Source organism: Canis aureus, chromosome 4 (assembly GCF_053574225.1).
Source record: "Canis aureus isolate CA01 chromosome 4, VMU_Caureus_v.1.0, whole genome shotgun sequence".
Classification (NCBI taxonomy): Eukaryota; Metazoa; Chordata; class Mammalia; order Carnivora; family Canidae; genus Canis; species Canis aureus.
This window is the reverse complement of record NC_135614.1, coordinates 29,521,702-29,543,836: the sequence shown is the minus strand read 5'-3', so window position 1 is coordinate 29,543,836 and position 22,135 is coordinate 29,521,702. Positions and strand designations below refer to the sequence as shown.

General features: G+C 51.7%; 1 protein-coding gene across 6 annotated transcripts in view; it reads left to right on the top strand.

Moving 5' to 3' along the window:
- Positions 1-22,135, top strand: part of DLG5 (discs large MAGUK scaffold protein 5) — a 119,334-nt gene that overhangs the window by 56,626 nt on the left and 40,573 nt on the right. For 5 of the 6 annotated variants that reach the window (XM_077895158.1, XM_077895157.1, XM_077895156.1 and 2 more), the window contains 5 exons: positions 3,104-3,266; positions 5,071-5,214; positions 5,770-5,953; positions 17,178-17,437; positions 18,694-19,006. In XM_077895158.1, the coding sequence (XP_077751284.1) occupies positions 3,104-3,266; positions 5,071-5,214; positions 5,770-5,953; positions 17,178-17,437; positions 18,694-19,006 (1,064 nt within the window). The remainder of the gene's footprint in view (positions 1-3,103; positions 3,267-5,070; positions 5,215-5,769; positions 5,954-17,177; positions 17,438-18,693; positions 19,007-22,135) is intronic. The other variant, XM_077895159.1, reaches the window with a different exon arrangement.

Here is a 22,135-nt window from a genome sequence, read left to right as displayed (position 1 = left end):
TTCAGACAGTCTGCTGTGTGATGGCTTCTCAGACCTGGGCGGCCTTCTTTGTATGTCTCAGGCATGTTCAGACCTAACGGGAGGCGGCGTAACGTCGTGGTTGAGGCCCTGGCTTTGGAACTGGAGCCATGTGTGCTTGGGGTGCACCATTTTCTTGGCTGTGCCATCCTTTTCGATGTCAGTTTCTCACGGGATGGTCAGAGCACGTACCTGGGAGGGTGCTGTGGGCGTTCATCAGGTACAGAGTGCACTTAGCTCAGAAACCAGCACCTGGGTTATGCTGGGCAATGTCCGCACTCCTTCCATTGTCTGAATGCTAGGCTCCCCCAGGTCCTCATACCTGCAGAGCCAGTGTCTTCATCCTGCCAGAGGCTGGGACACAAGGCCCTGGCTGTGTGTGGTGACAGATCTGATGAGCCCAGTTTCTGTCCTGCTCCTTCTCCTTCTCCCTTCAGCTTCCTTAACAACCAAGGAACGGATGCATCTTCCTGTTGCCTTGTTCGCAAAATAGGGGGAAAATTCTTTCTCTGGTGGTGCTTTTCATTTCTGAAACTCTCAAGCTGATGTTTCTGTAATACTTCTGGGCTTGATTATAGCAAGAGCACCTGCTCTCGAAGCACGGCTCACGTGCTGTCCCTGAGGCCCTTTCAGGGGGCTGGTGAGGTCAAAGCTGTTATCATAATGATACTGAGATGCCGCTTGCCTTTTCCACTATCATCCTCTCACAGACTTTGCTGTAGAGCAGACTTTTCTACAGGTTCACCCATCATGTGTGATGCTGCACAGGTGGAGACTCTAGCTATCTCTCTTAAGCCAGAAGTCAACAGCATTGTAAAGATGCAAAGTGATGCCACTTTTTAATATTTTTAAAGTGGGCTGTACTGCATAGTGTGGAGCCCAATATGAGGCTTGAACTCATGACCCTGAGATCATGACCTGAGCTACGATCAAGAGTCAGATGCTCAATTGAGCGACCCAGGCTCCCCGATGCCACTCTCTTGCTATGTTTTTTGTTTTGTAATGGAAAGGTTAATTTTCATTAAAAAAAAAAAAAAAAAACTTACGTGGACATGTAGTGGATTTTTGGTTATTTTAAAATGAGCAGATATTTTAGGGACGCCTGGGTGGCTCAGTGGTTGAGCGTCTGCCTTTGGCTCAGGGTGAGATCCCGGGGTCCCGGAATCGAATCCTGCATCAGGCTCCGTGCGTGGAGCCTGCTTCTCCCTCTGCCTGTGTCTCTGCCTCTCTGTGTATCTCTCATGAATAAATAAATAAAATTTAAAAAAAATAGTAGATATTTAAAATTTTTTAATTTTAATTTCTAATCTAGTAGAGATCATTAGATACTTGTAAGCCATGTAAACAAAAGCTCTTAGGAATCCTCATTTTAAGATCATAAAGAGGTCCTAAGTCAAAAAGTTTGCAGACCTTTAGGTTATGACCTTGGTCTCTAGGGTCACTTTTCAGAGAGCCAGCTAAATTCCTGCAGCTTGGATGGCAGGGTCAACCTGGCCTTGGGTTAAGGCTCATCTGCCTGAAGAGGAAGAAGTGACACAGCCTGCACAGCTGTAACCAGCTGCTTTCCAGAACTCTGGGGGCAGGGCTGAGGGTCCAGGGTCTTTTGGGGGGAAGGTGAGGGAAGGCTTCTCAGGCTGTGGAGTAGGACGGTGTGGGGGGCGGGGGAGATACTGGTGGGCAGCGCTGGTCCTGGACCCCTCGTCAGAGGGCATTCTGACCCAGAGGCCTGGCCTGAAGCCTGGGAATCCTGGTTGTTACAGTCGTGGTGGTTTTACAATAACATGCACTTTTGAGGGGACTAGATTCAGTGGTTGGGCTCCCCACTTGGGAGAATGCTGAACTGAGAGGTGGGGGCTCCTACCTCACGCCGCCTTCTAGCCCGTCCCCCAGCACTGCAGAAGTCCCCATCTTCCCTGACACTCCGGGAGGATGCGGGGCCACACCTGAGTGCCCATCTTTTCTTTTGAGGGATACTTGGCTTGCATAAGTAGTCAGCCAATAAGGATCAGCTGGAGGGGGGGCTGGTGTCAGGATGGCACAGGGTCAGAAGACCTGCTTCTTGCCCTCCGCACATTCTAGGGCTGCTGGGGAGACAGGCACTGTACTCCCTGGGGTGAATCAGCCTCCCAGGTTACGTCCATCAAAGGAGATGGCTGCTGTGAGTTCCTGGGACCCTGCCTAGCATCTCCGAGGGTTAGCGGATATCCCAGGTGAATGTGTGGACAGAATTAAATATAAAAGCATCACAGATTTTGTCTCTGCCTCCTGGCCATTTGAGTGAGATGCTTTCTTCTTAGAAAAGGATTTAGATCTTGTCAGAGGTGCTAGTGGTGATCACTGTTCCTTAGTTATAGCATGGGCTTTCCTTTGAGACAGTCTTGGGTATAGGTGATGAGGGCCTGGGCAGACAGAAGCCCCAGGATGTCCCTACATCATGTCACACCGACCTTAACCATGGTCGGCTGTCCCTGAGCGCCTTCTCCGAAGCCCACACGCCTGGGCTGGCTGGGGCAGGTCCTCCGGGCATTTGGAGAGGTTGGAGAAGGGAGGTGTGTAGTGTTCAGCCCTGGTTGGGGGCGGGGAGGGGAACTCAGACCTTGGGGCTCAGCTTCAGAGCCAGCGGCCTTGGGCCTCAGAAGCTTCCCTGGCTCCCACCTGTCCCTTCCTCCTCAGGCTGTGGATCCCATTCTGCTCAGGCCGTAAGTTGCCTCTTCGTGCCCAGGGGTTGCAGATAGTTGCTGTTTCCAGACCAGGCAAAGATGCGCAGATCAGGGCCCAAAGGGTTCCATCGTGGAGCTGTCAAAGTGGCTGGGAAGAGAGTGGGGGTTCCCAGTCAAGGCCAGCAGAGGGTGGTGGATGATGCTTGGGGGCTGGAGCAGACGGCCTGGGCTCAGGTCTCAGCTCCCCCACCCCCACCCCGTTACTCCTGACCTGGGCTCATCTGAAGGGCAGTCGCTGCAGGACCCACCTCGTAGGGTTGTTGGGTGCAGCTGACGCAGGCCAGGGGCTCAGAGCAGTGCCCGGCAGCCTGGGTGAGTACTATCTAAATGTGAGTTCACTTTAATATTTATGTCCCCCTGGCCAGGTACCACCGGGAAGGCGCCATCCCCGCCACCCCTCCTCACCGACCGACAGGTGAATGAGAAGGTGGAGAACCTCTCCATTCAGTTGCGGCTGATGACCCGAGAGAGGAATGAACTGCGGAAGCGCCTGGCCTTCGCGACCCACGGGACGACCTTTGATAAGAGGTAGTGACCACACCTGCTTCCCTGCCCAGGCCTGATGGACAAGGGCTGCTCTCCTGATGCCATCACGCCACCACCCCTCACCCCTTAGACACTCATCCTTATCTCCCGGGGGTCCGTGCTATGCTGCCAAGGTGGCTGTATGCTCACTGCCCCCCTCACTTTGAAATGCTCTCCCAGCAGCCCTGGATGAGGGGAGGGGGTGCAGGCCGCTTATGCTTCCTCTGAGCTGAATTGGAGCCTGTGGCCTGAGTCACACACGCAGAGATTGAGAGGTGTGGGTGTGTCTGTCATATATTCATCCTCTGTGGATGATGATTTGGTGGGTGGTTTTGACAGCAGCTCGCAGGGCCTGATCCCACTCTGGTGCCTCCTCACGGGTTAGTTGGGTGGCCTCGGGCTTATCACTGCGCTTCTCTAGGCCTCTGTCTTCCAGCACCAGGACAGTATGCTTCCTCATTGTCCTCGTCTGCTGCCTGTATGCAGCCCCTGCCCTGATGGAGATAGTTGTCCCATTGCTGAGCCCTTGACCCGCCTGGCTGTGTGCGTGCATGTGTGTGCACGTCTGTGCGTGTGTCTGTGCATGCACGTGTGCCACCCCTCCTCACTGTTAAATGGATCGTGACAAGTGCACACCTTAATTCTTCCTGCTGCATGTGCGTTTTTGGAGGATATATACCGCCTGGCTTCTTTGCTGTTTTGGAGAAAATCTTTGATTCCGTCTTTTGTTGGAATTCAGAGGTGATACCAGGTCCGCGGGGTGGGGCAAAGAGAGAGTCTTTACCCGCTTGCCCATCCAGGAGGGCTTCGTGGAAGAGGAGGGATACAGTGTGATTCATTCTTCTGGGAGATGCTGGTTGGGCTTCTGAGGTGAGGGGGATTGCCTTAGGAGCATCAGGCATGGATGTGCCTCATCCTGAGGAAGGTTCCTCTGGGCTGATGGCAGGGCTGCAAAGCCTATTCTCTGAGCTCAGCACAGAGCCAGGGCCAGTGGAGACACGGGGTGCTAGAGTACATATTGTCCAGGGCCTGCCTCGTGGTCCCAAGGCAGAAGGAGTAGTTACACAGAGGCTCTATGGCTAGCAGAGCCTACAGCATTTAATTGTCTGGCCCTTGACAGAGAAAAGTTATGAACGCCAGCTGTAGGGCAGGGATTCTCAAACTCGAGCGTGCACCAGGTCATCAGAGGGCTTGTTAAGGCATAGATTGCTGCTTAGGCCTCCCTCCCTCCCACGTGTCTGATTCAGGAGTTCTGGGGCTGACCTGAGGGTTTGCACTCTAGCATATTCCCAGGTGAAACTAATGCTGCAGGTCTGGGGACCCCACTCTGAGAAGCGGTGCTTCTGGCCAGTGTTCTCAACAGTGGCGACACACCAGAATCCCCTGGTGTCTGTCTGGGTCACATCCCCAAGGATGCTGATGTAATTGGTCTGGGCCTTGGTATTTTGCTGGGTTCCCAAGATTGACAGTCACTTTCTTAAAAAGAGGAGAAGCTTCATCACAGGTTTCTGGTGTGCCCACTGTGTGTCAAGTCCTGCTGCACAGGTTCCCAGGAGCCGCTAGGGAGTAAGACAGTAACTTCTTAGCGCTCCAGGCTCAACCAGGGAGCCTGGGCAGCCAGGGCCCTCCACCCTAGGGATCCTGTGGGTTTGGGGATGCCAGGATATGGGAGTTGAACAAGCATCAGGTGGTTGTGGTGCACAGAACCCCAGTGTCCGGGGACACTGGGCTGGAGGCTACCCGGGGCAGAGACACCCGTTGTCCGAGTGATCCCGGGGCCTGTGTTCACTGCTGCTGTCTGGGTCAGGCCCTACCACAGGCTGAATCCCGACTACGAGAGGCTGAAGATCCAGTGTGTGCGGGCCATGTCGGACCTGCAGAGCCTGCAGAAGCAGCACACCAACGCCTTGAAGAGGTGCGAGGAGGTGGCCAAGGAGACCGACTTCTACCAGTGAGTGGGACTGCCGTATAACAGCTAGTGGGCCTTCAGCAAGAGAGTTTGGGTCTTTGGGTCTCAGTTTTTCTAAGTGTAGGGTGAGCTGTGAACCCTTTACACCAGCTAGTGACAGACTCGGAAGCACAACAGGTAGGAAAGGGATTGAAAATTAGGCAGTAGGCCAGGCAGATGGCTGTCCAGGGGCTTTGCTGCAGCTCCTGCTGTAGGAGAGGTGGCCGGGCATGTTCCCCTGGGTCTCCTGGGGCCCCTCTGAGTTTACTGGCCTGCCTTACCCGCCCACTTGCTGACGTTTGCCCAGGCCTGTGCCAGGTATGGGCCCATCACCTTGCCTTGGCCTTCATATGTGTGCTCTTCTTGGTCTCAAGTTTTTAAAAAATGGTTTGGGTCTTTCTGGCATTTGGCTGATACCACGCTTTGGCCTGCCTCTGAGTGCTGCTGCCCTGACTGCTGTGGGCTCCCATCGAGTGTATTGGGACGTGGAGGGGCAGGAGAGGAGGGGCTGGAGGGGTGGAGGCTGGCTGGGCTTCACCGTGTGTATGGGGGTTGTAGCACACTCCACAGCCGGCTCCTGAGCGACCAGACCCAGCTGAAGGACGATGTGGACATGCTGAGGCGGGAGAATGGACAGCTGCTGCGGGAGCGTAACCTGCTGCAGCAGTCTTGGGAGGATATGAAGCGGCTCCATGAGGAGGACCAGAAGGAGATCGGTGACCTCCGGGCCCAACAGCAGCAGGTAGAGCCAGGCAGGGTGGCTGGGGGCACACCAAAGTTGGGCATACTCCCACCCCCATCCATCTTCCCACTTCCCATCCATCATCCATCCTCCCACTTCCCATCCATCCTCCCACCTCCCATCTATTCTTCCACCCATCATCCATCTTCTAACCCATCATCCATCCATCATCTAGCCTTCCACCCATCATCCATTCTCCCACCTCCTATCCATCCTCCCACCCATCATCCATTCTCCCATCTCTCATCTATCCATCATCCATCCTTCCACCCATCATCCATCCTTCCACCCATCATCCATCCTTCCACCCATCACTCATCCTTCCATCCATCATCCATCCTTCCACCCATCATGCATCCTTCCATCCATCATCCATCCTTCTACCCATCATCCATCCTCCCACCTCCCGTCTAACTTCCCACCCATCATCCATCCATCATCTATCCTTCTACCCATCCTACCACCTCCCATCTATCCTCCCACCCATCATCTATCCTCTCACCCATCATCCATCCTCCCACCCTTCATCCATCCTTCTATCCCCCATCCATCCTTCCACCCATCATCCATTGTTCTATGCATCATTCATCCACCCAGCCCCTCATCCACCCACCCATGCATCATTCATCCATCCAGCCCCTCATCCACCCACCCATCATCCATCCACCCTCCCACATACCCATGTGATCATTTAGAAAGTATTTTTGGAGTGTCTGCCTAATGTGAAGCACTGGGATATCTGTGAGCAGACACTGTTGAACTCTGTAGTCCAGTGGGGGGAGACTAATGCTAGTTAAATGATCACACATATCTGTGTATCACTGTGAGTGTTGCAAGGGCTACCAGGGAGGAGGTGCTATGCAGTGGTGTTCAGTGTGTAATAGGAGTTTGGCTTCGCAGGTCTGTAGCTTCCTTCCTTTGTATGGGTCATGTGCGATTTCAGATGAAGAGAAGCTTGGAAGTATTGAAGCCCTGTGCAGATATGAGAGGGAGTCATTATTGTTGTTGGTTTTTGGTGGGAGCATGGCTTCTTCCTTTGCTCCTGGCTTGCATTCCAAGTTATTTTCTTTGCCATGCTCAGCTCTTGTTTTACATGGACAGGCATGAGCAGTGGGCCAGTCAGTCAGAAAACTGGCTTGCTGTGAGTGCCGTTGGCCAGTTCTTCTCTTGTAGCTCACAGACGGAACTGCCCTGGCCCATGGCAGGGGCCACGGCCACCTTCTGTGTGCATCGATGGTTGTGTGTTTGGGGTTGGAAGGCAGTCCCAGTGAGCGGCAGAACATCCCCTTCCCCATCCCCATCAGAATCATTTATGGCTCCCTGAGTTAAAAGAGGACTTTGGGGCTTGCTCAGCCCAAAACTCATATGTGACAATCTGAGCCTGTCTGATGATGTAGCATGATATTGTCTCTCTTGCTTTCTTTTTCATTTACAATTCAAATGTTGTAAATTGTGAAACTGTCACAAACTTACAGAAGAGTTACAAGTACAGCACAAAGAATTTTTACCCCTTATCTTTCCAGGACAAATTGCCAACCTATGTGCTTTTTAATAAGGTTATTTTCCTATAAGACAGTAATACAAACATCAACATAAGGAAGTTAACATTGATAGATAGCTAATACCATGTAATCAGTAGGCTCCAATTTGAGTTTTGCCCGGTGTATAAATAGTGCCTTTAATAGGAAAATGATCCAGTCCAGAATCAGGCATTGCACGTAGCTGTCACGTCTCTTTGGTCTCCTTCAGCTTGGAAGAGTTCCTCAGGCTTTGACCTACATGACTTTGATGCTTTATTATTATTATTTTTTTTTTACTTTGATGCTTTAGAAGATGACAGGCCAGTTATTTTGATGCATGTCCCTCCACCTGGATTCGCCAGATCCTCCTGGTTTGATTCCATTTGTGCATCTTGGGACTGTCACAGGAGTGACGCTGCCACCTTCTCACCGCATCTTAGAGAGTGGCCCTTGGTTGGATAGGACCCATTACCTGTGATGTTCCCTTTGATCACTCAGTGAAGGTGATGCCTCCAGGCTTCTCCCCTGCAGAGTTCATTGTTTTCCCTTTGCCCGGCTGTCTGACTGTCTCTATGTAGATTCATGATTTCCTGCTTTATTCAGTGGGTTTGGGATTCATTGTGAACACTTTCTTGCTCTCTGGCACAAGAAGATGTCCCAGGCTCATTTCATTTCCTGCCCTTGTCCTGGGAATCAGCCATTTCCCCAAGGGGTCCTCATTTCTTTTAGTAGAGGATGGTACTTAGGAGTGAGATCTGAACGCCAGGTGTGCATAGAGCTAGTGGGGTATCACTGTTCCCAGGTCGTCTCAGTAGCCAGAGTAGGGGCTATCTCAGTACCCCATGCCCCACTTACATCTCTGTTTCCAGGTCTCTGTCTCCCCCGCCCCCTCATATATCTGTATCTACAACACACAGCATATATATTGAAATCTGTGAGTTTGCACTAACACTCCCAGTTCCAGTCCAATGCCACAATACCGTAGGTTCATTCTAGTTGCCTCCCTTCCTGTTTTTGTCAGCTCCCTCTTACAGCAGCGGGAAACCACAGCAAGGGTCAGGGATAGCCCCAGCTGAGTGTTTGTGTGCCTTCTCTGCCCTGGGGCCGGGAGTGCTGGCCACACCTCCCTGTCTTTACCTTTACCCACCAGTTCCTTGCTCCTTTATTTATGGGCATTTTTCCCCCTGTCCAAATTTGGCTCAGCCTTTTGACTTGGATTTAGCTTGGATTTTATTTTTCTTTGAGTGATTTCTCATTTCAGATGTATTCCTGGCTCTGTCTCAGCCTAAAGAAAGTTCCATGGCCTTGCCAGAAAGTGGCAGAGTGGGACTTTTTTCAGGGTAGCAGTCATGGTCTCTTATGTCGCCCTGGAGGTTAGATGATGTCGCATATAAAGCAGTGGCACCGTGTGCCCACCAGTGTGAAGAACTCCATAAGTGTCTGCTGTCCTTCTTGCTTTTGTCCTAGGCCTCTCAAGGCTGGGCTATAATCTGCCCTCCTAGGGATGTGGAGTGGTTGCCATAGCCCCCATGCCCTGCTGGGGGTGGGGTGGAAGGTGGGGCAGCCACTCTGCGATCGGTTTGGCAGTTCCACAGACAGGTAAACATACAGTTCCCAGATGACCCGGCAATTGCACGTCGAGGTGTAGTCCCAAGAGAATTGCAAACACACATCCACAGAAACAGCTGTAGTGTCAGTGTCATAGCAGCAGCATTCAGAACATGGAAACGGTCCAGCTGTGGTCTGCTCTAAATGGCGGAATATGAACATTCAGCATAAAAACAGGTGACGCATTGACACTTGCCGCTATCTGGATTAACCTGGAAAACCTGGTGCTAAATAGAAGCCAGTCACAAAGGACCACACGGTGTCTGATTGCATTTGTATGGAAACTTCCGGAACAGGGGATTCCACAGAGACAGGAGAGAGACAGGGGTTGTTTGGGGCAGAGGGGTGGGGGGGATAATAATAAACAAAATAATAATAATAATAAATAAATAATAAATAATAAACAAAATAATAAATAATAATAAACAAAATCCTGTTTATTCTGGAGGGAGGGGGAGTGCTGATGGGCACGGGCGTCCTTGAGGGCTGGGGATGACAATGTGCCGCGATTACGTAGTGGTGGTTACCGCACAACCTCGTGGATTTACAGCCTGGTAAGTGTGCCGGCTCCACTGACTGGGGCCTTGATTGGGTGAATCGTACAGTGCGTGACTTCTATCTCAGAAAAACTCCAATTACCACCTTTTCATCAAAGAAAGTCTGCCCTCATGAGGCGTAAAGTTTCATGGGCTCCCAGTTCTCTCTTTACTGAGGACTTTCACAGCTCGAACAAACATCCGGACTGAGATTGCTCTCTCCCCTCCCCCCCCTTTTCCTGTTCTCCCCACAGATGACATGGGAAGGTGACTCGCCCTCCCCTCCAGCCCGTGCCTCGTGCCTCGTTCTCCTGTCCTTTCCTACAGCTGTGACCCTTGGAGGCTAGTTTGTTAACGGTGGCCAATGAGGTTCTCCAGTTCTCTTCAGCTGGACCCGTGTCCCTTGGCAAGTGCCACCTTAGGACCACACGAGGACAGGAGGCTGGCCGCTGCGGGGGTGGGGGTGGGTAAAGGTGCACCTCTGAGCTGCCAGGGCCACCACCGGGCTGTGGGAAGCTCATTCCTGGGTGGGTCAGCAGGAGAGGAAGCAGGGGACATGGGGGTGGCCACAGGTTTCCTCCCCACGGGGCCCCAGGGCAAAGGTTGACCTCGCTGGACAAGGCTGGTTTTGTTGCCTGGCTCCTCCCATGCCTTGTTAACTTGGAGAGGCCCTTGCGGGGTAAATGGTGCTGTTTGACTTGCGTGTTTGCTTGAGAGATTTGTGGGGCTCCACAGCCCTCCGCATCATTTATCTCTGAGGAAATGAGGCAGCCCTAGCCGGGAGGGGCGCCACAGGTCCGGGGCTTGGGGCCTGAGCCCTCTCCCCAGCTTTGCCAGTGTGCATAAGTGTGTTTGCATGCATTTGTGGTGGGGGAGGCTCGCAGCCTGGCAGCTCCATCTCCAGGCCCCTCAGAATGTGCCGTCTGGATTTTTCTCGGTTGCTTCTGAAATGCCCAGGAGAGCCTGGGCAGACACTGCCAAGCCTTGGTTAGGGGAGCAACATAGAGGATCTTCTTTCTTTACTACTGTGATGCATGTTCTTTAGTTAAAAAAGAAAAAAATCCTGCAAACAGTAAAGTCACCCACCCCCACCTCAGCTTTTGGTGATTCCTAAAAGTTGACTTCTTTTCTCAGATATCCCAGGAAAGGAGTTTCTTCGTTTCTTTATTGAAGCCCAGAGGGATGAGTGTTTCTTACCAGTGTAGAGATGGGGGCCATTCTCTTGTGGGCTTCCCTCGGCTCAGCGGCCCCCCTCCTGTGTGGGTGGAACCAAACCCTCAATGTGGGCCCCCCCCAAGCCCCCCTGGGGGGGGCCACTTCCTCCCTGTCCTCACAAGCTGAGGGGAGTCATCTCTAAAGACTTCCATGCCTGCCTCAGATGAGTTGTTTGCTGCCTGTCTCTTGAGAATTCTGGGCCGAATTAGATATTCTCTCTCACTTGGAATTCCACTTGCCTTGCTGGGAAGCTAAACATTTGCATGTGTGTGCACATGTGTGCACAAAGGATGAACTACCTAATAAGACTATAATCATCTGATTATAGAAAGGAAAAATTCTATACTAAATAGGATAGATTTTCAATTCTCTGGAGTTAACTATGACCATGATTTTTCCAAACTTCTTCAGAGGCTGTGATCACATTGACCCAGGCATGATTCTGAGCCCTGCTTGTAGAGGAAAGTCGAGAAGTGTTTGGGGGCCCGTGAGCCTCTTTGAGTGTCTGGATGCTGTCCCGTGGAAAGGGATCCTTCTACGTGACTAGGGCTAGAATGGGAACAAGAGGGTAGGATTTGAGGAAGGCAAATTTCAGTCGAAATAGGCAAGACCTGGTCCTGCGAGTGTTCACCTGGGGGTAGGGCCGTGGCCAGAACAACACAGGCTGTGAGCCTGAGGGTCCCAGGTCCCACCACGTGATCAGAGCTGGACTGTGAGCATCAGAAGGGATTTCTGGGTCTGCTCTAGGGTTCTCCCTGACTAATGCTGTCTCCCCGGATCTTGTGACCATCCTGGCATCCAGTTCACTCTGCCCTGGATTGTCAGGCAGGCTCCAATCCAAGCTCCTCACGGTTGGAGCATTTGGGGGACTGTTTCCCAGGGAAGAAAGGCCAAGCCATGGTGTAGACCCCAGAGTCTGTTGTGGACTTGTGAAGATAGCAAGGCCCAAGGTGAGGGCTTTGTGCTGTGTCAAGGCTGCCTTTAGAACTAGTTTGTTTCTTGATGAAGCTCAAATGTGGCAACTGCAGGAGAGCCTCGGCCTGTCTACCCAGGGCTACCACCTAGCGGGCGAGTCTGAGAACAGCAGCAAGGCCTTTGCAGAAACCAGTCTATGCGTTTGGAGCCAGTGGGGTTGGTTCTCACCTGGCTTAGGGGATGATTAGAGTGTCAGACATTTGAAGTGATTTATTTATTTAATTATTATGTATTTATTTTTAAGATTTGATTTATTTATGCATGAGAGACAGAGAGAGGCAGAGACATAGAAGCAGGCTCCCTGCGGGGAGCCTGATGCGGGACTTGATCCCAGGACTCCAGGATCACAGCCTGAGCGGAAGGCAGATGCTCAAGCACTGAGCCACCCAGGTGTCATTTTTTATTTATTTTTTAAATATTTTATTTAGTTAGTTATTTAAGGGAGAGAGGGAGAGAGAGTGTGTAAACATGAGCCAGCGTGGGGTGGGCAAGAACAGAGGGAGAAGCAGACTCACCACTGAGCACAGAGCCCAATGTGGGACTGGATCCCAGGACCCTGAGATCATGACCTGAGCTGAAGGCAGACACTTACCAGACTGAGCCACCCAGGTGCCCCTTGAAGCAATTTTTAATTGGAATGTTTGAGGTATGTCCACAAGTTAGGGCAGCCCAGTCTAGAAGCTGGACCTTTTCCAGACACAGGTGGAGATATACTGATTGACCCAGAAGACAAGAGAACTCTCCATTTGCTCTTTGTGTCCTGGGCACCTGTGGACATGAGTCCCTGTGGGATGCTCCTCTGTGTCAAGGGCACTACAGAGGATGACGTGCTTGGTGTCCTCCAGCCCTCACTGTCTGCACCTGGAGACGTTCAGCTGTCCTGTTTATTCTGGACTGGGACTCATTTCTCATTCATGATTTATGGAAAACAATAATGTATGTCCCCATCTCACAGAAAAGATATTCCAAGTAGTTTAAAGATTTAATGTGAAAAGTAAAACTGAAATTTTTAGAAAAAATAATATGAGTATCTTCATGATCTCAAGGTAGGAAGGAGCTTCTCAAATAAAACAACCAAAGCCCAAACCAAAAAGGAAATGATTGATAGATTTTACTGTTTCAAAATGGGAAACTTGGTATAACATAAGACTCAGATTGGGAGAAGCTTTTGTAATATATACAACTGGGAAAGGATTAGTACCTAGAATTATTGATTAATTAATTTTTAAAATATTTCTTTTTAAGATTTTATTTATTTATTCATGATAGTCACACAGAGAGAGACGGAGAGGCAGAGACACAGGCAGAGGGAGACGCAGGCTCCATGCACCAGGAGCCCGACGTGGGATTCGATCCCAGGTCTCCAGGATCGTGCCCCGGGCCAAAGGCAGGCGCCAAACCGCTGCGCCACCCAGGGATCCCTAAAATATTTTTTTTACTGGGGCCCCTGGGTGGCTCAGTCAGTTAAATGTCTGCCTTCAGTTCAGATCGTGATCTCTGGGTCCTGGGATTGAGCCCCACACCAGGCTCCCTGCTCAGTGGGGAGCCCGCTTCTCCCTCTGCCCCTCCTTGCGTGTGCTTGCGCGTGCTCTCTCTCTCTCTCTCTCTCATTTAAATAAATTAAATTACTTTATTTGAGAGAGAGCATGCATATGCACACGGGGGGGGGGGGGGGCGGCAGAAGGAGAGGGGGAGAAGGTCCCAAGCGGACTCCACACTAAGACTAAAGCACCCAGATGCCTCAGTACCTGGAATTTACAAATAAGCCTTCTAGAAAGAAAGGAAGAGAGAAAGGAGCAGGTGAAGGAGAGGGGAAGGCAAGTCAAAGGATATGACAAGACAATTTATAGAAGAGAAAATGTATAAAATCAGTGAATAGGAGACATAAGGAGAATTGCTCTATCTTTTTAGTAATTGGGAATGCAAGTTAAAAGAGCCCTTATTTGTCTGTGAGTTTGGCAATACTGTCAAAAAAATCTGACTTTCACCACAGCCGAGAGGTAGAAACAACTCACATCCTTTGACAAATAAATGGATAAACAAAGCACAGTACATATGTACACTGAAATATTATTCATTTTTAAAAAGAAATACTGTCACATGCTACAGCGTGGGTGACCCTTGAGGACATTGTCCTAAAGGAAATAAGTCACAGAAAGAGAAATAGTGTACGATTCTGTTTGTTTGAGGCACTTAGAGTCTTCAGACTCATAGAAACAGAAAGTGCAGGAGGGTGGGTGCCAGGGCTGAGGGAGGGGGGAACTGGGAGTTGTTTGATGGGGACCGAGTTTCAGTTTTGCAAGATGAAAAAGTTCTGGAGGTGGATCACACGACAGTGTCAATGTACGAAACATGACTGTAATGGACACTTCAAAATGTAAAAAATGGTGGAGACTGTTACGGAGACCGTTACGGAGACCATGGACGTGTCCATCAAACGGAAAAAGAACGTGTGATGTGCTCATGCAGTGAAGTACTACCTGGCATCCCTTCCCTGGGTCTCCAGAGCAACATGGAATCAACAGGAGCACCTCTAGTAAGAAGCATTAGGAATTTTCATGAAGGATCCTTGGGTGGTTCAGCAGTTTAGCACCTGCCTTTGGCCCAGGGCGTGATCCTGGGGTCCTGGGATCGAGTCCTGCATGGGGCTCCCTGCATGGAGCCTGCTTCTCCCTCTGCCTGTGTCTCTGCCTCTCTCTCTGTGTCTCTGATGAATAAATGGATAGAGTCTTTAAAATAAAAAGAAAAAAAATTTTCATGAATACGTAGGTAGTATAAAATGTTGTGCGTGGAGATGGGTGGCAGCAAATTTAGGGGAACGATTCATTCTGGAGGGCAAGAGAGGGATGCTAGATACAAGAATGCAGCAGGGGTCTTAGCAACATCTGTGATGTTTTATTTCTTTGGAGAGCAATTTGAGACATGTGACTGACAAGATATCAGGATTAGAACTAGGTGGCAAATTACATTGTGTGTGCTGCTTTTTCTGTAGGTTTAGAAGATATTCTATTTTGTTTTTGTTTTCAGAAAAAGACATAAGACGATAGAATGGGCTTAGTGGTTGTTTTCTGATGGATTTCTTTGTTTGCAGCTCTGATCTGCCACAGTGAAGTATTTTTACCAAACAAGGTTTTATTTTATTTTATTTTTTAAAGATTTTATTTATTTATTCATGAGAGACACGGAGAGAGAGGCAGAGACACAGGCAGAGGGAGAGGCAGGTTCCCTTAAGGGAGCCTGATGTGGGACTTGACTGGGGATCACGCCCTGACCTAGAGGCAGAGGCTCAACCGCTGAGCCACCCAAGTGTTCCAACAATGAAGATTTTAACTGCCCAAGGAACCCATGTACTGTTTGTTTGGTTATTTATTTATTTAAGATTTATTTATTTATTCATGAGAGACACAGAGGCAGAGGGAGAAGCAGGCTCCCTGCGGGGAGCTCGATGTGGATGCAGGACTCAATCCCAGGACCCCAGGATCACGCCCTGAGCCAAAGGCAGACGTTTAACCACTGAGCCACCCAGGTGTCCCCATGTACTGTCTTTTAAAATGAGTTTGGATTTCAGTACCCTTGTCTTGTAAGATTTCCTTTGAAGGAAAGAGTTTTGCTTTAAAAAAAAAAAAAAAGAAGAAAGAAAGGAAAGAAAGAAAGAAAAGAAAGAAAAGAAAGAAAAAAAAGAAAAGAAAGAAAGAAAGAAAGAAAGAAAGAAAGAAAGAAAGAAAGAAAGAAAGAGAAAGAAAGAGAAGAAATAAGACAAAGGGGAAAAGAAAGACTGGCCACCCTGACCGAGCCGATTTCCAGGGTGCCCTGCCTCCCCAGCAGTCCGCCATCCTGGACTTACACGTGCTTACATGTCCTAGAGGAATAGGCTCCTTCTCCTTGTCTCCGTGATTTTGACTTTTAGCTCTGACTTGTTCATTGTATTTACTGAGGGCGAACCCTCGCTTCCGAGGGAGTATTCGGTAGTCCCAGATTCTGGTTCTTGAGACTGCAGAAATCTGATAACTCGGTCTGTGCTGAATATGCAGATAATTCCCGGCCTGTTGCATTTGGAACAGTCAAGCAGGCTTTTCTGGTTGAGTCCTATCATTTGAGGAATAAGGAAACTGAAACTCAGAGATGTGGAGTGCCCACCCAAGGGCTCAGATCCCCTGAGGTGCTTAGCAGAAGTCAGCAGGCCCCTGGCAATCGATTAACTCATCTGGGTTTTTATTCTTTAAACCAGCACCTTGAATGAACTTGAGTATCTGTAATTTGCAGTAGGATACTGTTTTACTTAAAATCCTCCCATGGTTCCCGTCTTACTCAGGATGCAGCCTTTGTTTGCTGCGAGCCTTGAAGCTGTGCCCATGTCTGCAGCCTCATTTTGAATCCACTTCTTGTTCATTGGGCTCTGACTGGAGCCCTGCCCTTCTCTTCTCTTTGTGCCTAGAATGTGTGTGGGGGTTCCTGCCTCAGGGCCTTTGCACTTGTTTGCCCCTGTGTGCTCTAACTGCTGCTCTTCATTTGCATCTAGACTCAGGAGTCACTTTCTCAGAGAAGCCTCCTTAAGCATTAGCCCCTCTATCTTTTCTCAGTAGCCCTTATTATACTTTGAACTTATTTTATTTATTTATTATTTTTAACTCTCTCTCTCTCTCTCTCTCTCTCTCTCTACCTACCTGTCTGTGTGTTTATACCCACCCAGGAGGATAAAGATCCATAAGCCACAGTCTTTATGTGTCCTGTCCAGCATCATCAGTGCCTAGAATATATTAGATACCTGTGTTGAGGGGTCTTTAGCACCTCCCCCAGGTTTGGTGATTTGCTAGGATGACTCACAAAACTCAACATGTAATCATACTCAGAGCTAAAATTTATTTCAGTGAAAACACACGAAGCAAAATCAACCAAAGGAAGAGGCACATGGGGCAAAGTCCAGAGGAAATCAGGTGCTGATTTCCAGGAGGCTTCCCCTGTGGAGTCACACGAATTGTGACCTACTGCCTGCCCAAGGAATTTACTGGGGTCCTGCCTCCCAGGCACCCTCTGCCCTGCATGTACTGGGATTCTGGACTCCCGGAAGAAAGCAAGGAGCCCATCAGGTTCCCGGATGCCAGCCAAGGGTCAACTTGCCAGCAGGCCTTCCTTAGGATAGAAGTCCCTGGTCTGCTTCGGGGGCTCTTTTCTACACACTTAAGAAACATTTGTGGATGAGGAAATTGACCAGTGTGAGTGCAGGGCCTGTGGAATCAGACCTTAGGATGCCTAATCTCCCTCCTCGGTCACCAGTACTACTCGCAGACAGACAGACAGACGGAGAGTGGTGGGAGTCTGTCCCACCTCCTGTCCTCAGGCCCTTGGTAAGTGTGACTCTCTGGTCCCCAGGTGTTGAAGCTCAACGGGTCATCAGAGATTCTCAATAAGCTGTATGACACGGCCATGGACAAGCTGGAGGTGGTCAAGAAGGACTACGATGCCCTGCGGAAGAGGTACAGCGAGAAAGTCGCCATCCACAACTCCGACCTGAGCCGCCTGGAGCAGCTGGAGGAAGAGAACCAGCGTCTGTTGAAGCAGACGGAGATGCTGACGCAGCAGAGGGACACGGCCATCCAGCTGCAGCACCAGTGTGCCCTCTCCCTGCGGAGGTGAGAGCTGCCCTGCCTGTCCCCCGTGTGCGGGGAATGGCCAGAGGGCCACATGGGCTTCCTTTGCCGCAGGCCCACTCTCCTTTATGGGCTTATTGCTGGCAGCCAGGCTCCCAGCCACTTGCAGGGGGTAAAAAAAAAAAAAAAAAAAGAAAGAAAGAAAAAGGGAGGGGGGCTCTAGTGACTCTGCCTTTTTTTTTTTTTTCCCCTGCCTTTTTATTCAAAAAATATTTTGGGGGTATTTGGGGAACATTTTGTTGGCACTCCATGTGGCTTGGGAATTGTGTTCCTTCCTCCCATCCGAATAGCTCTGGGTGTTCTGACCATCCTATTTCTTAGGTCTCCGCGCAAGCCTCTTCCCTCTGTGTCACCCACCCACCCAGCAAATAGAATTATTTGCCCTAAGCATTGTTTCTTCTAAAATGTCATTTTTAAAAATGTATATATAATCTGTGTGTGTGTGTGTACATGTATCTCTGTATATCTGTATGTATTTCTTTCTATATATACACCTGCCCTCAAACAGCATTTCGTAACGTGTGTTCCTATGGAACACCAGTTCCCTGGAGCGTTCATTGGCATCCCATGCAAGGTGTTCTCTGGAGATAGAAAGGATTAGGAATTGCTGAATTACACTCAGACAGGAGTCTACATTGCAGGACTTCTCAGAGCCTTCACTCTGGTACCTGCACTAGCTGCTCCAGGACGGGACAGTGTTTCCCAATGTAAGCCATTAGAGAACACACTTCTTTTTAATGGAGTTCCATGAAGAATTGGTATTCTAAAGAACATGCTTTGAGAAGTGCTGCTGGAGAGCTGTGGTTGCCTCTGTGGAAGGTGGCTCCTGGCCTGGAGGGACCGAGCTGTCGTCTTGCACCAGTCACCCACACCAGGCCTTATCGTCTGTATCTGGGAAATGAGGTGGTCAGACTAAATGATCATTAAGGCCAGTCTTACCTCTCATATGCTGTGTTTCTAGCATTGTTTTCTTTTTATTCTTAAAAAACAATGTTACTTGGCTGTGGGAGAAATACACTGTTATTTCTAGTAGAGCCGAGGGCATGAAGTCCTCAGATCAACTTCTGGTGTTGGTGGAAGGCTGAGAAAAATTCCAGGTCCGGGGGCACTGGCACTCGGTGACTTTCTCTCTGAGTGGTGCGGATGACCTCACTCGAAACTTCATGCTTGACTGTCCAGGACAGCAGAGCTGCCGGGCAGGTCCCCGCCCCCCTGTCCCAGCTGCCTCTCTCCCCCAGGTTTGAGGCGATCCACCATGAGCTGAACAAGGCCACAGCCCAGAACAAGGACCTGCAGTGGGAGATGGAGCTGCTGCAGTCGGAGATGACCGAGCTGAGGACCATGCAGGCAAAAATGGCCAAAGAGTCAGAGAAGTACAAGGAGGAGCGGGACGCGGTGTACAGCGAGTACAAGCTCATCATGAGTGAGCGTGACCAGGTCATCTCCGAGCTGGACAAGCTGCAGACCGAGGTGGAGCTGGCCGAGTCCAAGCTCAAGAGCAGCACATCTGAGAAGAAGGCCGCCAGCGAGGAGATGGAGGCGCTGCGGCAGGTGAGCAGTGGGCAGCTGGCCTCCCAGCCTCTGAGAAAGCGACGCGAGAGTGGGGCTGGGGTGGCCACCGTGTCCTGCACTGGTGGCCTCTTCCTGAGTCAGAACAAAGGGCTTCTCCTGTTAGGCCTGCAGGCTGGCTGGGTTATGGGATTCCACCTGGGAGGCTGCTGAGCTCACACCTGGGGCCCAGCTCCAGCCTGGGCTGCAGGGCATGCAAAGGGATGTCCGGCTGTGGTCCGGGCCTTGGAGCTTACAGTGGTGCAAGTAAGTCAGGTGATACACACAGACGTGTGTGCTCTGTGCACAGACGCTCTCACACCCCAGCTGGTGGTCGAGGGCGCGTAGGTCAGCCTGGTGTTGGCGGTCACTGCATGTCTCAAAGACTTGCCCATTGGTAAGATCCCAAGGCCAAGTACCCAAAGCCATTGATACCTTTGGCCTTCTGAATCCAGAAGAGACCCCTCAGATTTCTTTCCTTTTCCCCTTTCCTGGCCCCCAAACATCTGAGGAGTCTGCTCCTTAAAGATCTGAAGTCCTGCTGGGGGGAAGCTGTGCTAGGCTGAGCCCAAGGGGCTTTAGGCCTTGCTCCCTGGGGGAAATGCCTCCAGTGTCAGGGGCTGGGCTAGAGTAGCACCAGAATCGGGCCACTGAGCTGGACTCCTGGGTGATCAGCAAGGGCTCTCTCCATCTTTCCTGCCTGAGCCACCTTGACCTCGTTGCTGACACGGTTTCCCCGTAAGTCCAGGTGAGCCCTGCTGTGGCTCGTGTGAGCTCGTGGATTCGCTGTTGGAGGTTCCCTTCCCGTTCTGTTGTGTGGCTTCGCTTAGAACTGCTGAACTGATCACAGCTGACTTTTTCCCACTGAAAGAGTCCTCTGCTCCTGCCCCTCCATTCTCCTGCTCTGCAGATCAGGATGTAGCCTTCGAGACTGGTCTGTGAGGAGCAAAAAGCAAGGTGTTAATGGTCAGACAGGTAGGTGGAGGCAGCGTGCGTTACATTGTTGTGGCAGGGCTGGCACCCGAGGGGTGGCCGGGACTCTGAGTCTCTCTGCAGATAGGGATGCAGAGATATCCTGGCGGTGCAGGGGGCCGTGGGCATGCAAGGTGCAAGGGCTCATCCTGGGGGAGCCGCACTCCTCAGTCACGGGTCCTCTGGCCTCTCTGGGCCTCAGTTTCCTCTATAAAATGTACATGAGAGCAGTGCCTCACAGGGTAGTTGTTTACTTTATCATTAAGATCATCACGCCCATCATCCTGATCCTACTGCCCTGTTAGGACCTGCGTGAACCCTAGGAAGTTGTTTTTATAGGCAAAAGTGGGCCATTAAGAGCGATTTCATACGACGGGAGTGAGACTTCTCCAGACCTCGAAGGCGAAAGCCTCATGAAAAGGACTACCTGCTTTGATGAAACCTTTGTAAGGGCACGATGAGAGAGGTTTTAATAAGCAAAGGTCATGGACTAGAACTTGGTCATTGTCCTAGAGAAACCATCCCCTCATTTTCACATTGCTTGTATCTGAATTATTGGGGAAAATGTCGCTACTAAATAAGAAAAACAAAACGGTGAAGAAGCAAACTTTGAGTCAGTCGCTAAAGGGAACCGTCCAGGAGAACGTGTGACCCGCGGAGAGGGGGTCGGACCGCAGCGCCCTGGTTCCGGGGTTGACTGGCTTCCCTCAATCGGTCGTCCCCGCTCCCCTGCCCCAGCACTCGGCGTCCTGGCTCCCGGGCCTTCGCAGGGGGCATTGGCTGGGTGTCAAGCGTGCCTGTCAGCCGAGGCAGGAATCTCTTCTAGGCACTGTTCCGAGTCAGCAGGCTGGAGAGGAGAAGCCCCGCTCCCACCCGGCGCCTTCCAGAGCTGGAACCCTCGGCTCCTGCGGCCGAGTTTGGCCGCTCAGACAGAGCACACCTGCCGGAGGAGGCCGGTCGTGGCCTTGGCCTCCGGCCCTGAGGTGTGGTGGGAGCGCCTTCCCTCCCAGGCCCGGCCGGTGCTGGGGTCCGTGGAGGCCGGCCTGGGGCCCGCTGCCTCCCTGATCGCAGGACTCTGCTCACTGCGCTCAGCGGCGGAGGTGGTGCCCTTTCTTCCCACAGACTCTGTTCTCTGCCCCCTCCCCTCCCCTGTGGCCCCCTCTCTCTCCCCTCTCACTGCCCTCTTCTCTGGAGTGCGCTGTGGCGAAGAGGGCTTCGGGGGCCCGTCTGCGTCCTGGCCCAGCCCGGCTGTGCCCTCTCCCTGCGTCCCCCCCTGAACGGGCACGTCTACAGGAGCTCCGTCGCGGGCCACCGTCGCGGCCCCTGGGCACAGGAACTGCCCGGCCGGCTGGTCTCCACTGCTGGGGAGCCGGGGCCCGCCAGGTGACAAGAGCCCGAGCTCCCGTCCGCCCGTAGGAAGGCCAGTGTGCTCGCTCAGGGGGAGCTCCCCCTGTCCTTGCCTTCCTGCCGCCCCTGAGGCAGCTGTGGCTCTGATGTCCTGTGCGGTCGGTGGCGCTGAGCTCGGGCCCGAGGGCCAGAGTGGAGCCGTGTGAGGGAGGAGGTGCTGTCGGGGCGAAGGACGGCCTTCTGAGAGCTCGGAGGCTATGAGCCGCCCCCCAGGTGGGAGCCACGGGTCAGGTCGCTCAGGAGCACCTTCCTCTCCCAGCACCCCCGCGTGCCTCCGTGGGGTCTGGCTTGTGGGCTTTGTGCCTGGGCCGAGTGAGTGACTCGGGAAAACCAGTCCCTCTTGTCCCGAGCCTGTGGCCCCAGGTCACCCAGGGCCAGAAGGAGGTCTTGGGTGGTGCCCTTGCAGGTGAAGACCGGCGGCTGGGAGAAAGCACAGTGTAGAGGGCCTGGGGGGCCTGGCGCTTCCTGGGCCCCGAGCATCCTCGTCAGTGTTAGCACGGGATCACACCGAGGGTCCTTTCAGATACCTCACCGTTCTTCTCCCCTGTGGGTACAATGAGGTCTCGTACTTCTCGTGTTCCTCATATGGAAGCAGTGTTCCGAGAGTGAATTCATTTTGGAGACCTAACCGCGGGGGGAGAGGGTAGGAGCTGCCCAGTGGTCAGTGCTGGCCTGTCGTGTCTCCCCTCCGGTCCTCATCCGGAGATGGTCGTCCAGGGCAAAGTGGAAAGGCCTTGCAGTGAAACCACATGT